The sequence below is a fragment of the Schistocerca americana genome, chromosome 7 (assembly GCF_021461395.2).
Source record: "Schistocerca americana isolate TAMUIC-IGC-003095 chromosome 7, iqSchAmer2.1, whole genome shotgun sequence".
In the NCBI taxonomy this organism is placed as follows: domain Eukaryota; kingdom Metazoa; phylum Arthropoda; class Insecta; order Orthoptera; family Acrididae; genus Schistocerca; species Schistocerca americana.
This window is the reverse complement of record NC_060125.1, coordinates 447,245,206-447,261,942: the sequence shown is the minus strand read 5'-3', so window position 1 is coordinate 447,261,942 and position 16,737 is coordinate 447,245,206. Positions and strand designations below refer to the sequence as shown.

General features: G+C 40.6%; 1 protein-coding gene across 1 annotated transcript in view; it reads right to left on the bottom strand.

Annotated features, from left to right (window-relative positions):
• Window positions 1-4,791: 4,791 nt before the first annotated feature.
• The window catches only part of LOC124622040 (putative helicase MOV-10), a 314,393-nt gene continuing 302,447 nt past the window's right edge, over window positions 4,792-16,737 (bottom strand). The window contains exon 20 of the mRNA XM_047147599.1: window positions 4,792-5,003. Coding sequence (XP_047003555.1) covers window positions 4,954-5,003 — 50 coding nt within the window. The 3' untranslated portion in view covers window positions 4,792-4,953. The remainder of the gene's footprint in view (window positions 5,004-16,737) is intronic.

Genomic DNA, 16,737 nt, shown 5'->3' with positions numbered 1-16,737 from the left:
TGTGGAGCAACACTGGACGGAACATGAGAGATGCTTACATCTTCACTACTGTGAAAAATCAGCTGTGGCAGAACACTCTTCAGAAAATTGAGACCGAATTCTATTCAATGAAATATTTATCGTTATGATGACAATGGTATTTTGGGACAGCATCATAAAAGGAGCAGTAAAAATCAAAGTATCTTAAAGCATCATCAACAAGGATGGCAATTTGCAGCTCAGCACAGCCTGGGATCTGGTCATTGTGAGGTTGAAGCAGGTGTGATGGGTGCGGAATGAAAATATTTCCACTGTTTGCAAGGAAGAGTGCACCAGTGACGTCACAGCCATCAGTGCAGCTATATAATGGCAAGGTTATGGTGACACACCATTCAATTACTGCTTGACAATGGCTGAGGAGAGCTTGATCGAAAGTTCATCAGGTTTTAACCACCAGATGTGGCTGGAAGCCTGAGAAGCTTTTATTAATTCATATCGCTGTGAGACCATGCTTTCATACTTTATGGATTGTTGTCCCTTTTAATAAGGGTAGTCGGTCCAATGCGATGTCCTACAGGCCAACCTGACAGATCTCAATTTAATGAAAAAAAAGGGCCGTCTGGGTTTCTCCAAAACCAAGACACCAAGGAGATGATCTTTTTACTTAGGATGGCCGTTCAAGGACATGGACAGAAAAATTAGTTTTCATGCTGCATTTTTCAGCGTGTCTACATGAACAAGGTAAAATAATTCCTGGATTTCCCGGTTGAAAATACACTTTCTCCCGGATGAAAAAACACTTTTTCCGTGTTAAGTGAAAGTATACTTTTTCTCGGCACTCATCAATCCTTTTACGGTTTATGGTTTTATACACCGGCGCAGAATTTCCCGGCACTTTAGAAAATGAAACTCAGGGGCAAAAACATGTTTTGCAAAGATCTTTGATGTGCAGCAACATACACACTGCATATTTTCGTGTTACGAAGGAATAAATTCGAATTCCACCAAACACCGCAAGTTACTTTCCGAAGCATTAAAATCGAGATTGCGACGCGCTTTTGTAAGCCAGTCACAGCTCATGTCACCTGATCTCGCCAGCTGATGACAGCATTTGACACGTGATGTAGTCAGCCAATAGCAAGATCACTCTTAAGTAGCGAGAACACACAAATAACAAAAATTAATGGCTTAAATTAATGTACAATTGTTGCTACAAGAAAAGCAAAGCTATCACATATAATATTGGTCTCTAAGATTAATAAGCTGCAAGAGAAGCTAAGCTTCCACATATATTGTTGATCTTTTTTGCGCGTCATGCATCACATAAATGTGTCAGTAAAATTTTTTTAATAACGACGTAAATGTCTGATCTTCTGGGCTCGAAATTCTTCATATGGTTGTCCCCAAAGAGTTGATTTTTAAATGAGAGTCAAACGCTCTGTGATTTAAGAAATTCGTCGTACACTCTCTCACATAGTTTATCTTACATAAAAGGAAATTTACTTTGAAAGTAACGCTTTTAAAAGCAATACTCGCAATATTTTTCCGTGACCTATTAGAAAGGTACGTTTCAGAAGTTGCCAGAGAGCACCAGATAACAGGCGTCACTGCACTTGCGCAGCTACGATGACGCAGGAAGCCCGCATGTTTGTACGTGTGAAACATTAAAAGATCTTGCATTAAAATGAATCTAATGTAAAAAACTGTCACGTCACGCTCATTGGAGGCAATTTGTTGTTAAGAAGCACTGCACAGTCTTCCTAAAGCCTTTGACACACTTTGCTGTTAGCAGACGCTTGTATGAGCACTGTGTTTTGTTGTATATGGCGCATTTTCTTTGCGACTTAAGTTTTATTTTCATTTTTTTCTCTCGTTCATGTGTTGCTGCACTATTATTCCGCAGAGGCAGGATACAATAAATTTTTTTGTTAGAGTATTGGTTCTTACCAGTCAAAATCACAAAACTTTAAATGAAAACTAAAACAATGAAAAATTCCCGGAAGTCAAAAGGATTCCCGGGTTTTTCCCGGTTTTCTCCCGGATGAAAAAATTCCCGGGTTTTTCCCGGATCTCCCGGTTGTCCCGGGACGTAGACACCCTGATTTTTTTACCTAAAGCAGGGAATATGGTGAGTACCAGATCTGCGACATCCATTACAAGATTAGGAATTCGTCAAGGCTATAGCCTTATTTCCCAGTTCTACATAATGTGCTTCGAATGTAAGACGTAGGTATGTAACAGCAAAGTAAAAAAACCAGACTGTCCAAAATTGCCAGAAGGAATAGTAGCCCCTAGCAAAGAAAATGTCCAATCTAACACAGATGTTTGCAAGGAACAGTTGAAGAAGAAGTAACTATTGGTAAATACCAGATAAACCAAAACTATTATTGTGAACAAAGGGAAGAAATGCTTAATATCACAGCTGAAGAAAAGCCACTAGCACTGGTTTGTAAATTTAAACATTTGCACTGTCTACGTACAGTTGGTAAGAGAGATGTCCAGGTAGGCACTATTCAGAAGACGTCATCATCAGGATAAACAGAACTGTTGTTCTATGGTTTGGAATGTGGAACGTTAGATCCCTTAATCAGGTACGTGGCTAGAGAAATTCTAAAGGGAAATGGATACATTGAATTTCGACACAGTGGAAATTAACGAAGTGTGGCAGCAGTTCTGATACTTAAGGGAGACAAAAATTTGCTTGTGATTAGGGACTGGAATTTGATACCTGGAAAAGGAAGAAAAATATTGGGAGAGCATCGATTCAGAGAAAAGAATGAAAAAGAAAGCTACCAGGTACAATTTTGCACAGACAATAATTTAACCTTGGCTAATTCTTGGTTTAAAAATTATGAAAGAAGGTTGTATACATGAAAGAGACCTGGAGACCAAGGAAGGTTTCAAACAGACTGCATAATGGTAAGACAGAGATTTCAAAACTATATTTGAAACTAAAAACACTTCCAGGAGCAGATGTTGAGTGTGACCATAATTTATTGGATATATTGAAAATCTTTAACAAAAAACGTAAATAACGTGAAGAACCTGCAACTAAATTGAATATGAAATGTATTCTCAAATAGGAAATCAAGCTAGTGTTATTTTGAGTAAAAGAATGGTTTAATAGAAAAATACAGAGTCCAAGCAGACTTATTTGTCAACCCTGGACCTGTTACAGAGGATTACACTATGCTTCCACTGGATACTGAAGCCGAAAAAAGGTAAGTCAATCTCTTTTACTTTGTTGTCACAGTCTTACTTTTGGTCTAGTAAACACATGGTGTTGCACCAATATGTGGTTGGTTTACTGTGTTGATGAAATATAAATTAACAAAGGTAAATAGCATCACAGACTTTGAGAAGAATGTAATAATATCAATTACAAAGTAGGTAGGTGTGAATATTACTGAGCTATCAGTTTAGAAAGTCATGTTTGCAAAATACTGACATGAATTATTTACAGAAGAATGGAAGAATTGGTAGGAAGCCATTCTTGGGGAAGATCAGTTTGGGTTCCAAAGAAATGTTCAAACATCTGACACTATGCTGCTCCTACAAACTGTTTTAGAAAATAGGTTAAAGAAAGGCATACCTATGTCTGTAACCTTTCAACATTTAGAAAAAGTTTTTTTGGCATATGAAATTCACACTGGCTATAATACAAAAACAGTTTTTGAAAAAAGATAAATTTGTTACCATCTACTATAAATTAGGAAGTCTTTTCTGAAGGCATTTGTCTCAGTGCAGCCTTGTATGGAAGAGAAGCTATTCAGACAAGAAGAGAAGAGATTCTTTTGAAATGTGGTGCTACAAAAGAAGCTGAAGATCAGATGGGTAGCTCAAGAAGCTAATGAAGTACAGAACTGAACTGGGGAGGGGGAGATATTTATTGCACAACTTGACAAAAAGAAGAGACTGTTTGATAGGACCTATCCTGAGACATGCAGGAATTGTCAATTTGGTAATGGAGGGAAGCATGCAGAGTGAATATTGTAGAGGGAGAGAGTACCATGGAGAGTTGCATCAAACAAGTCTTTGGACCGAAGACACAACAACAACACAAACAACAACAAATACATAACAAAAAGAAGGGCAGTGTGAATGGTGATAGATTTGTTTGGCCCATGGGATATGTTGACGAACATGAACTGGCAGACATCTGAATACAGATGACAAATATCCCGCAGAGTCCTACTTGTAAATTTCCAAGAACCACAGTTAAGTGATGGATATAGGAATATATAACAGCCCATAAGTAGCATTCCCACAGAGACCACGAAGACACAATCATACTATAGCACAGATTAGCAGTGGATGGTTCAAACTCACATCCGTCCATCCAAATTTAGGTTTTCGGTGATTTCCCTAAATTGCTCTATGCGAATGCTGGGATGGTTCCTTTGACTGGGCATGGCCAGTTTCCTTCCCCATCCTTAACACAATTTGAGCTTGTGCTCCGTATTTAATCATCTCAATGGCAACGGGACATTAAACGCAATCTTCCTTTGTTTTTCTGTGGCACAGAGGCACTGAAGAAGTCACTCTTACAACGTTCCATATCTGAATAGGATGGAAAGATCTCTTAATACACGAGGTTATGAGAAGTACCCTCTGCCACAAATTTGACAGTAGTTTGCAGAGTAGGTATGTAGATGATATTGTAGATGTATACAGTCATTCTGATGAATACAGTAAATATGAAGCATACTTATTATTTGCCTAATTTAAATGGTGGTTGATTATCTTCTAAGCTATATGTGGATCACATTCAAAAACAACAATTTAAGTGATTAGAAATTAAATTCCGAATAATTCCCTGCTTCAAATACATCAGTTTATTGACAAGTTTCACAATCCACAATTTACATCATTCCTGGTGGAATATAGTTATCTTAGCGATTTTGAAGGAGTTATACACAACTGAAATTATATAACTGATTCTAAACCTGTATTTACTATCTCAAACACAGTCTTTTACATTTCACTCCTCCACTGTGGTCCATCCTCCACATTTGATGGTTTACCTGCAACAAACAATGAATGTTACCAACAAAATTATCAGGAGTCGTCAGTTTGAACTATATTAACAATTTAATGAATGGCAAATTAGCCATATAGTTTATTGCACATCAGTTCACAGGAAAATGAGAAATGGAATCCAAAAAGTTACTCTGTTGCAGTTTAAATCTACGGACACCTGAAAAATCCACACCAAACAAAAATACTTAGGACTCTTTTTTTTTTTACAGACCAGATGCTCTGCCATTGTGGCCTTATACCAGTGACAGGTGTCACACAGACACCACTAATCTACAAGTTCTTTAGTACTGCCTTATAACAAACAGTAAACATTTTACAAATGTAAATACTGAGATCGATTTATTAGGCAGCAGAGTAGAGCTGGTCACTGGATTTGCAGTTAACCAGGAGTATGTCAGTGTTTCGAGTAACACATTCTCTCCAGTTATGTTTGGTATAAATGTAAGAGCCAATGAGCTATCAGGACCTGGCCAGAGCAAATGGAGGCAGCAATCATTTGGCAACAAACAGCGGACAGACACTGGTGCTGTATGTTTTAACATACTCCACATACAGAGAACCAGGTATGTTGAAGTTTACATATATTTACAGATTCTTCCTGAAAAAGTTGAGAATATTACAACATTTTGTAACTGTAAAATAAATATTTTTTAGATATTTGAAAATATGTCTTAGACATGTAGTTATTGAAAGAGAAGATGACCAGAAAACAAACTTTATTTGGTCTGTATGGGTGGCCCTACACCAAAGGTAGAGGAACGTCCAGCCTTCATAATCATTTACAATGATGCCACAAAGTTTATTACAATTATGAGGCAAAAAATTAAAGACATACTGAAGTACAAAAAGGAAAGACTGCACATGAAATATTTTTAAGAAACCTGTAAGGAAATGTATTTAAAACTTCTAAGATAACAGTGGGCATTTTTGTAGGACTGCAAAGAATGGTATATACTAAAACATATTTAAAATTAGTTTTCTTGGTGTACTTGTGGTGGGCTTCTCTCAATAATAAAATGCTTCGCCAAGATAGGAGACACACCTACTGTACTGACATGTTGCACAAAGATCATACGATTGAAAATACAGCCCCATGTGAAGTGAGAAAGATGATAAATCAGTACTGAGTGTTGCTGAAATTGTTGGCTACAACCACTGCTACATGCCTCAGCATTGAGTCATGGAGGCTCCGAATGTGATGTTTGGGTATTGCAATCCAAGCTGCTTCCACATATTGCCAAAGTTGAATTGTTGTAGCAGCGACTGATGTATCCCAGGTCAGTCATTCCACAATCACTGACCAGATATTTTTGATAGGGAGATACTGGGAGAACAGGAGGGGGGGGGGGGGGCAAGGCAGCAGTGCAATCTGATGGGTGATAAAGAAGTCTTAACACTGCGTGCCATGTGTGGCTGTGCATTATCCTGTTGCAGTGAGGCCATTGTCAAGCTCCGTAGCTATGGAAGGACAAAATGCTCCAATACTTCAGAAATGTAGCACTGGCTGTTTAACGTACCGGCAATGAGTACTAGGTGCTGCGGGAATGAAATCCAATACCATCCCAACCAATAATACTGTATGCAGGAGCAGTAGGGCAATGCATAAGGTAACAGTTCAACAGTTTCTCAATGTCTCCAGACTCTAATCCAACTACTGTGGTGGTGCAGCTAGAATCAGGTTTCATCAGTAAAAACAGTATCTTTCCATTCCCTTGTCTATATCCATTGTTCATCGCACCATTGCCAGCACAAGCGCTTATGGCATTGGCACAGTTGTAAATGCAGCAATGGACACCTTGCAGGCAATCCAATCTGCTGCAAACAACATCGAATAGTAAGAGTGGACACTGCTTGTTGCAGAACAGACTGAATTTGTTGAAATATGATTCATGATGTGGCAGAGTGGTTCATCACTGCCATGTGCACAATGTGCCTGTCATCACATGTAGAGGTGCAACAGGGTGGGTGCAAAATAAATAAATAAATAAGCTCAGCAGGTATGCCATTCCTCCCTGCATCCAGTGGATCCGCATTACAGATGCTTGGTTGTGTCTGACAGGATCACTGATTTTTCTGAAGAATAATCTGCAATCCCCATAAGCAACTATTCTTCCTCAGTCAAACTCTAAAACATGTTCAGAACTCACTTGCTGTTTTCCGAAAGCTTACTGAAGCTGCTTACACAAAACAACAATTCCAGTATGTCCACATGGCCACCTGTTCCCCATGCAAACACATGCTGCAAATTTCACCTTATTTGGATGCTACCTTCAGGATGTTGAATTTTGGGTGCCCAGGAGTGTATTTAGTGCTTTAGTGTGATTAATTTGTAATACTTTTAGGTCTACAATGACTTTCAGTAATTAGGAAATAGCTGAAAACAAACTAAGTCACAGAGAGTAATGGGCAGCAGAACTAATCTGGAAATACTATTTGGGAGCAAATAAATAAATAGATAAATTTTAAAAATTACTTTCATCAGAAAAAAACTAATTTGAGACCTGTATCTCTATGGTTTAAAAAGTTATAATAACACACTGTTTGCTATTTTATGAAACCCCAGTGACTATTCATCAAACTGAAAACTGCTCGATCAGTCCACGGGTGTACTGCTGGTCCATAGTGTGCAACGGACACAATATTTCGGTGATCAGATATGTCGCCATCGTCAGGTGCACTGACGAACTGAGCTCCTGAAGGAGGGCGACCATTTTAAGTCCCCTCCTCCTGTGAGGCATTCCCTCCACGGTCCGCGCCCGCGGCGGCAGTCACTGACAAGGTGACGTTGGCGTCTGTGGTGGCGTTGGCGTAATTGCCTTGTTCGCCCTGGTCGCCTCTTCATTTTCTTTGCTAAGCGTCTTTTTAATTAGATACTCGGTGCTGGTTCCCACGCCTTGCTGAGGTTATAGCCGCAATCTCGGTTGATGAGTCCTTCCCTGGTACGAATTTTGATAGCCTCTCTAACAACGTTGTCCCAGTATTTAGATGTCTGTGCCGAGAACCTGGTATGTTGGTAGTCCATTTCATGATTTTCGGACAAACAGTGCTCAGCGACCGCAGACTTGTTGAGGTACCTAAGTTGAGTGTGCCTCTGATGTTCTCGGCAACGATCTTTGATGGTGCGCACCGTCTGTCCAATATAAGTCTTCCCACACTGACACAGAATCTGGTATATGCTGGCCTTCTGCAAACTGAGATCATCTTTGACACTTCCCAATAATGCTCGTGTTTTATTGGGTGGGCAAAAGACAGTTCCTACTCAGTGTTTCCTCAATATTTGTCCTATTTTTCTCGATAGTGTGCCAGTATAAGGTATATAGGCAATGGCTATCTCTTCCTCCATGACTTCTTCCATCTGTACACACTGTACTGTAGAGGTGGGGCAGAGAGTGCATCTGTATGCCATTCTGAGTACCCGTTTTTCCGGAATACAGTTTTGAAATGTTCCAGCTCATTGGGCAGGCTCTCAGCATCAGAGATGGTGCGCGCCCTGTGCACCAGTGTTTTTAGCACCCCATTCCTCTGCAAAGAGTGGTGGCAGCTATCTGCATGCAAATACAGGTCAGTATGTGTTTTCTACCTGTATACCACGTCGCCCAGGGTACCACCCGCTCTTCTTTTGAGATGTATCGCACCGTGAAGAAATTCGACAAGCTGCACCATCTAAGGAGCCTTTTGCTAAGTGCTCAAGCCTTTTGCTGAGTGCTCTTGCTTTTCTGAAGAGATGTCGCGCCAATCACGTTGTGCCAAACTTTGCTAAGGTCACGCATCACATTGATTCTGCAGCAGCTAAGAGAATTAAGAAGTGTGCTAGACTCGCCTTGGTTCATGAGAGGGTGCACATTACCAGCCACAGCCTTGAGTACAGCTCCCAGGAACTACTTAAACTACATCTACAACTATCCAATCATTTTAATTCCAGGACCTGAGACTGGATTGATGGTGTCACCTGGGTGAGCACCAATTCTGCACATAAGAAGGCCTCGGGATGTCAGGTATCTAAATTCACTCGTCTCTCTGACAAACCACCGCTGGAGGCCCCACGCAAGATGGTCATCAATCTCATGGACATTGAGCTGACTGGGGATGCAGTTTCTGTTCTGGAGAAGGGACTTAATTTTGGTACCACACCTAGGTTCACACTGGTAGCAAACATTGTCAGTGCAGTTGAACAGATTGCTGCCTGACTACCACTGGAAGCAGCTGAAGAAGTATGCCAGGAAACCTGCTGTGCTCTGACAAGAACTAAACTGATTAAGTCGAATATTACCAGCTGGGAGAGGGCAGCCATTCAAGACCTGAGACAGCCCTGAGATTGTTGTCTTACCGGCTTACAAAGGCAGTGCTAAGGTTGTTCTTGCCCATAAGGACTACATTGAGAAGATGCAGAGCCTGCTAAATGACGAATCTTACAGGAAGATCAACGATGACCCCACCAAGAAGGTGAAGAACAGGACTAGGACTCTTTTCAAGGATGCAGATTTACCAGAGGGTGCTGTCACGAAATTGATACCTGAAGGACTTGTACAGCCAAGACGTTATGGACTCCCTGAAGTCCACAAAGAAGGGCTGCCATTATGCCCAATTGTCAGCAACATTAAGGCACCTACATATATGCTGCCAAAATACCTGGCAGAATTATTAAGCCCTTATGTGGGTAAATGCCCTCATCATGTTCGTAATTCTGTGCATTTCGTAAAATGTCTTGACAATTTCAAGCTGAAAGACTCAGATATCCTGGTGAGTTTTGACACTGTTTCATTATTCACCAGGGTGCCTCTTTGAGAGTCAGTTGAGCTTCTTGCACAGAAATTTGAGGAGAAGACGACTGACCTTTTCAGGCACGTTCTGACTTCTACGTATTTTCTCTTTAATGGAGAATACTACAAACAAACAAACAGAAGGAGTCGCAATGGGGAGCCCACTCTCACCTGTGGTCACGGATTTCTATATGGAGTACTTCAAGGAGGAAGCTTTGGCATCATCCAAATGGAAACCTACTAGTTTTCTCCGTTATGTGGATGACACGTTCGTGATCTGGCCCCATGGAAGGGACAAGCTCCTAGACTTCCTTACACACCTGAACTCCATATACCCCAACATCAAATTCACTATGGAGCCCGAAGCAGAAGCAAGATTACCCTTCCTGGACGTCACGGTCAAAGAAGAGCGGATGGCACTGAAGTGCCTCGAGAATTTTGGGGTAAATTCTAGAGACCCTTGTATTTCCACCATCTCGAACAAGCGTTATTTTAAAGATGAGTGTGGGTAAGTAGAACTGTGTCTACTGTACCACAATTATGTGTATGCAGGACATACGTCTATTGGACGGATGATGGGCGCAGGCAGGTAGTTGCCGAGACCGCCTAAGAAGTTACACGTCCAGCCCAAGGAATAAATGCGCCGTACTCCGTGTGACATCAAACATTATTGTGTGAACATTTGAATGTTGTTGAAAGAAGAGAAGAGACTATTACTTATTCATTCATTCTCTTACTATCTTAAGGTCCAGACAGTTGTCTTGTTAAACTACGAGATAATTTTGAAACTGTATTTATTGAAAAAGTAATTAATTGTTTCTGATGTTAAAAAGACATACAGAAACTTACTAAACGTCAATATTCATGTGTCAAAGGATCGAAAGAAGCTCAGTGTGTATACTTGCTTTGTCCACTCTAAGTGTACAATAGCTGTTGCATAATTAATCGATTAGCTGCTAAAGTAAATCGCCGCATCAAAACTGCCAGAACGTGGTGACCAAAGTGAGCAGAACATGAAAAGGAGGATTTTTTTTAAAGAAGATTGAGATGAGAAAAAGTTGCAAGTTGCCATAGCAACATATAAAAACAAGACAAAAAATTGGTCTGCAAGATTTGATTAAGAAGATTTGGTTGTGGGGAGGAAGCTAACCTCACACACGCAGTAACCAGCCGACGCAGTAAACAGCTGACACCAACACAGTAACCAGCCAACACCGATGCAGTCGCAGTAATCTACCATCGTTGCTGGTTGCTGTTTGAGTTGCTGACTTCACACCCACCGATGCCAACGTCACGACCAATATTTGATGCTGCCAGTGCCTGTGCGGTTTACTGGTGCTGTTTCTACACCTCACCGACTCAGCCTGCAATCCTATGCTAGGTGAGCTCAAGATAATAACTATTGGAATGCAAACAAGGGTGGTCATATTTACAGATGTGATTTTTTTTTTTTTTTTTTTTTTTTTTTTTTTTTTTTTTTTTTAAATGATCAAGAGATCGAAAGAAATTAGGACTATGGAGAAGGAACAACAACCTACAGAAACTGTAGAACCAGCCACGGTGGTGACAGTGACTAAGGTTATGCCAGACTGGACTGAAGTAGCAAATTTAATTAAGGGGCTAAGTCTGAAGTTAGACTCGGTGAATACTCAGTTAAATACTAAGTTAGACGTACAGAAACAAGAACTAAGTGACCAAAATCTTTCTTTAAGTGAGAAACTAGAAGCACAACTAAGTGACCAAAATGATGCTTTAAATGAAAAACTAGAAGCACAGAGTGCTACTTTAAGTGAAAAGTTAGAAGCACAGGGTGAAGCTTTAAATTCTAAATTTGAGATTTTAAATGATAAAGTGGAAAATTTACGAGTAGATTTAAAGAATGAATTAAATAATTCTTTAACTGTACAAATGAATCAAATGTTTACCAACTTTAACCAAAAGCAGGATGATCAATTTCAGAAGTTGACCCAGAGATTAGAATTTGATATTGAGGACAAGTGTACCAATATAGAGTCTGAATCTAATGAGAAGTTAGGGTCATTTCAAAATGTGTGTAATGTTACATTCGACGCAGTGAAACAGAGATTACATACCTTAGAAGATACCATTGAAAGACAAGACAAACTGATCCCTATTGTCCAATCACAATTTGCAGGGGTCAACACTCGTGTAGATGGGGTAGAGAGAAACTTTAATGAGAAGCTAGCAACCTCAGACACCATAAATATAAGCGGTCTGGAGGAACAGGTAGAGGAATTAATCGACTAGAAAGTTGCAGAGAGGGTGAAAACAGACAACATTCCATCACATTTAGCACGAGAACTTGATACTAAAAAAGACATAGATGATTTGTGGAAGGAATTTAAACTTATCCAGAATAAGATAGAGAAAGGGGTACCTTCACAGAATGTAGTGTTGACTAGTAAAGTGGTAATTGTTTTGTTAAGGGGAGACTTTCACACAAAATGTAATGAGAAGTGCTAGTCTGCACTAGCTCAAGTGAGGTTAACAGCAGATCCATGAGATAGGGATGGAGTCACATTATTCTCCAGGGACATTAACATTCTGTGTTAACGGGCGGAGTGATGACCCTCGGATCATGAGTTGGGTTCGGTGTTACTTCCATATTCATTTTCCCACACTGAATTCTCTTCAAGTCTTATACTATCCTGTATTCTGTTCTATCCTCTTATACTGTCATGTATTTTAGTACTTCAGCATACTCGTCTTGACATGGTCGGCAAGCAAGAGTTGCAGCAAATCACTAATATCAAGGTCATACTGATTCTTGTGAAGGTAGCAGTAAGTGATCTTGTCATTATATTCAGTCTTACTTGTTTTAAAGGCGCTAGGATCCCCACTTATATAATCACCTTGATGGATTTGTTGTTGTATCGAGTCAAGACTGAAGCATTTGGTAATACCTTGTAACATGTAAGTCATACGCATGCTCCGCTCTAGTCTCAAGGTAAAACTAAATTGGTAGCAGGCTCCGCTCTAGTCTCAAGTTAGAAGTGAAATGGCAACATGCTCTCCTCTAGTCTGGAGGTAAAAGTGAATTGGCCGCATGCTCCAATCTAGTCTCGATGTAAAAGTGAGTTGACAGCATGCCCCACTCTAGTCATCAAGGATACCGAATCCGCATATAGTTAGGTCATATTTTTGCCTAGCCAACCAACATATAGTTCGGACTGATTCGGGCCTAAACTATTGGAGGATACAATATAATATGAACATTTCTATATTTACAATGATATGAATGATACGATACGGGGTAAGAGGAAGAATGAGATATTTGTGATGATATGATACATAGTTTCTGCTGAGGATGATATGATACATAATTTCTACTTATGATGATACGATACATAGTTTCTATTTATGATAATATGATACATATTTTTCTACTTATTATGGAATAATTTATACCTTTTGCAAAATGTGGTATGAATGGGGAGGGTTCATATAAATTTTGAAATGGGTGGGTAGTGTAGGTACAAACATGACTAACACTACACACACACACACACACACACCACACCTTTCAAATGACCCTCGCAGACAAGTGTGACTGATTCTTCACCATTTGCCGTTCCATAGGAGTTGCTAAGATCTTTCTTTGGGGACTTCAGAGGTGAAGGAGAGAATGTCCATTCTGCAGGAGATGTTTAACATCATACCTCCTCCGGTTTCTCACTCAAGTACCGGTGAAGTGGGGATCCTGGGAAAGGATGGTGGGAAGGGTTTCCTGTCTTTGGGGCTATCTTCTTTCTCTTCTTCAATCTTAGCAACCATTTCTACTTTTTTCTTTCTTACTTCTCTTTTGAGTACCAATTTAACTTTCCCTCTGTCCATATGCATACACTTCTATCGTTGAAGTCCTCAATTTCCGTGGTTTATATAACCTTCAACTTATTTTCCATAAGTTGGCCAAAGAATCAGACTACACGACTACTCATATGCATACACACAATGAAACACAAAGACACACACAGGAAAGGTACAGTTTAAGATAATGTGGGAACCGTCGTGTTGGAGGGAGAAAAGTGTGCACATACTGATAGGTATGCCCACCTGGTTATGTGAGGTGATGGTTCCACATCACGTATGTACAGGGATATATTTATATATGTAAGAGCTAAGAGTATTTATGGTTACGATGATGGTATTACACTAGTACACACTACAGGAGGACCATATTGTGGTTCGTTATGCTACAGCGTATACTTAAGTGGACAGAATTGGTGTCACTCTAACGACTATTCCGACAAGTTGTAGGATAATGGGACAAGCAGAGTATAGAAAGTATTGAGAAGCGAGTGTAAGGACTGAAGTAGGATGTTAATTTCTCTAAGAGGTATTCGGATTCTCGGATACATAAAGATGTATGCTAGGGCTATGGACGATGAAGCCTACTCAGGAAGGAGAAGGAGGGGGCACCCAGCATTGATTGGATGGAAAAGGGCAGGTAGGCAGACCCCGGCAAGCCTGACCTATACTGTGCAGGCAGGGGTACCAAAAAGGGGTAGACCTGTACCACAGTACATTACGAATTTGTTTAAAAGGGGCGTACCTACCAAAACAGAAGGAGGAAGTGCTTTCATAGTATCAACCTGTATGTGAGGTATAGGTACTGTGCCTAAAGGAAAAAGGCAGTATCATGCAAAAGCCACACATTTTGTAGAGATTATTCTAAATCCATACTTAAAAAAAGTAGTACGCGAAGTAAGAGCAAACAACAGCATGCGTTTGGGTAATGCACACTTGGAATTTACGATTGGAAAGGGAACAGGAAGATTCCTGTCCTTACAAAGTTTACACTGATTGAAAGGTCCATGATTATAATGGTATTAACATGGAAAAGGAAAGAGAGCTATATACGAAATACCCGACGGCTAGAAAAATGTTGTATAAATTGATGGAACATAAAGTAATATTGTATGTACACAATATTGATGTATATAATAAACATGTATAAAATATCGTGTGTTCAAGCTATGGGGAGGGATATGTAGTGCCTCGAGAATTTTAGGGTAAATTCTAGAGACCCTCGTATTTTCACCATCTCAAACACACTGTATTTTAGAGATGAGTGTGGTGAAGTAGAACTGTGTCTACTGCACCACAGTTATGTTTGTGCAGGACGGACGTGTTTCAGATGGATGATCGGCGTGGGCAGGTAGTCACCGAGCCCGCCTACGAAGTTAGAAGTCCAGCTCAAGGAATAAACACGCCGTACTCCATGTGATGTCAAACATTATTGTGTGAACATTTGAATGTTGTCGAAAGAAGAGAAGAGACAATTACTTAATTACTTATTCATTCATCCTCTTACTTTCGTAAGGTCCGGCAGTTGTCTTGTTAAACTTGGAGAGATCTGTAGACTTTATTTATGGAAAAATAAATGTGATAGTTTCTGACGGACTGGAAGGCATTGAGCTTACAAAAAATGTTTTAGTTGTATGAAAACTGTTATGTGTGATGCAAATGCAGTGAGATTGAGTTCAAAGTATTCTCGAGTGTATGGAGTTATTCCAAAAGTATAAAAAAATATTCCTCCAAAGTAGCATCTTATCTTTGGAGAACTTGTGCAGGACATCACAGCCGGCTATCCTGAGAAGAAAATCAGCATAGCAACCCTAAGTAAGTTCAATACCCAAGGGGGGGGGGGGGGGGGGGGGTCTTGCACACCAGTGCTACATGGCCACCCTTAATCACCAGAAACCGCCAGAGCACACTGGGCCACGGGGAGTACAGGAAGAAAACGCACACTGACCTGTATTTGCATGCGGATAGCTGCCACCATCCTTTGCAGAGGAATGGGGTGCTAAAAACACTGGTGCGCTGGGCGCGCACCATCTCTGACACTGAGAGTCTGCCCCAGGAGCTGGAACACTTCACAACTGTCTTTTGCCCACCCAATAAAAGACAAGCACTATTGGGAAGTGTCAAAGATGATCTCAGTTTGAGGAAGGCCGGCATATACCAGATTCCATGTCAGTGTGGGAAGACTTATATTGGACAGACAGTGTGCAACATCGAAGATCGCTGCCGAGAACATCAGAGGCACACTCGACTTAGGTACCCCAACAAGTCGGCGGTCGCTGAGCACTGTTTGTCCGAAAATCACGAAGTGGACTACCTATTTACCAAGGTCTTGGCACAGACATCTAAATACTGGGACAGCGTCATTAGAGAGGCTATCGAAAGTCATACCAGGGACAGACTCATCAACCAAGATTCACGAAATGGACTACATATTTACCAGGGTCTTGGCACAGACATCTAAATACTGGGACAGCATCGTTAGAGACACTATCTAAATTCATACCAGGGACGGACTCATCAACCTAGATTGCAGCTATAACCTCTGCAAAGCATGAAACCAGCATTGAGTCTAATTTAAAAGACGCTCAGTAAAGATAACAAATGGGTGACCAGGGCGGATGAGGCAATTACACCGACGCCACCACAGATGCCAGCATCTCAGCAATTGTCCATGCGCAGCCGCGCACCGCGGAGAAAACGCCTCGCAGGGGGAGGGGATTTAAGATGGCCACCCGCTCTCACGAGCTCAGTTCGTCAGCGCACCTGATGATGGCACCATGTCTGATCGCTGAAATATTTTGCCCGTTGGACACTATGGAGCAGCAGTACATCAGCTGACTGTTCGAGCAAGAAATACGCTTGGAAAATCTGAAGAATCAGACTGAAAAATTATCAATATCTTTAGTGCACAAAAACATACCTAAGTAAAATAGATATCTCACCGTATATGTGGGATCTGAGGAAGTGACACTATCCTAAGACAACAGAGGCTGGCTGTTTGAAATACCCTCAATCACTATTAACTGCAACTACTCGGTAGCGCTGATTGAAATGACATGAAAGCTCTGCCATCAATAAAACCAGTCCATGAGCAGCACTACAGCTGAGTAAGGCTTGGTAGAGTACATGA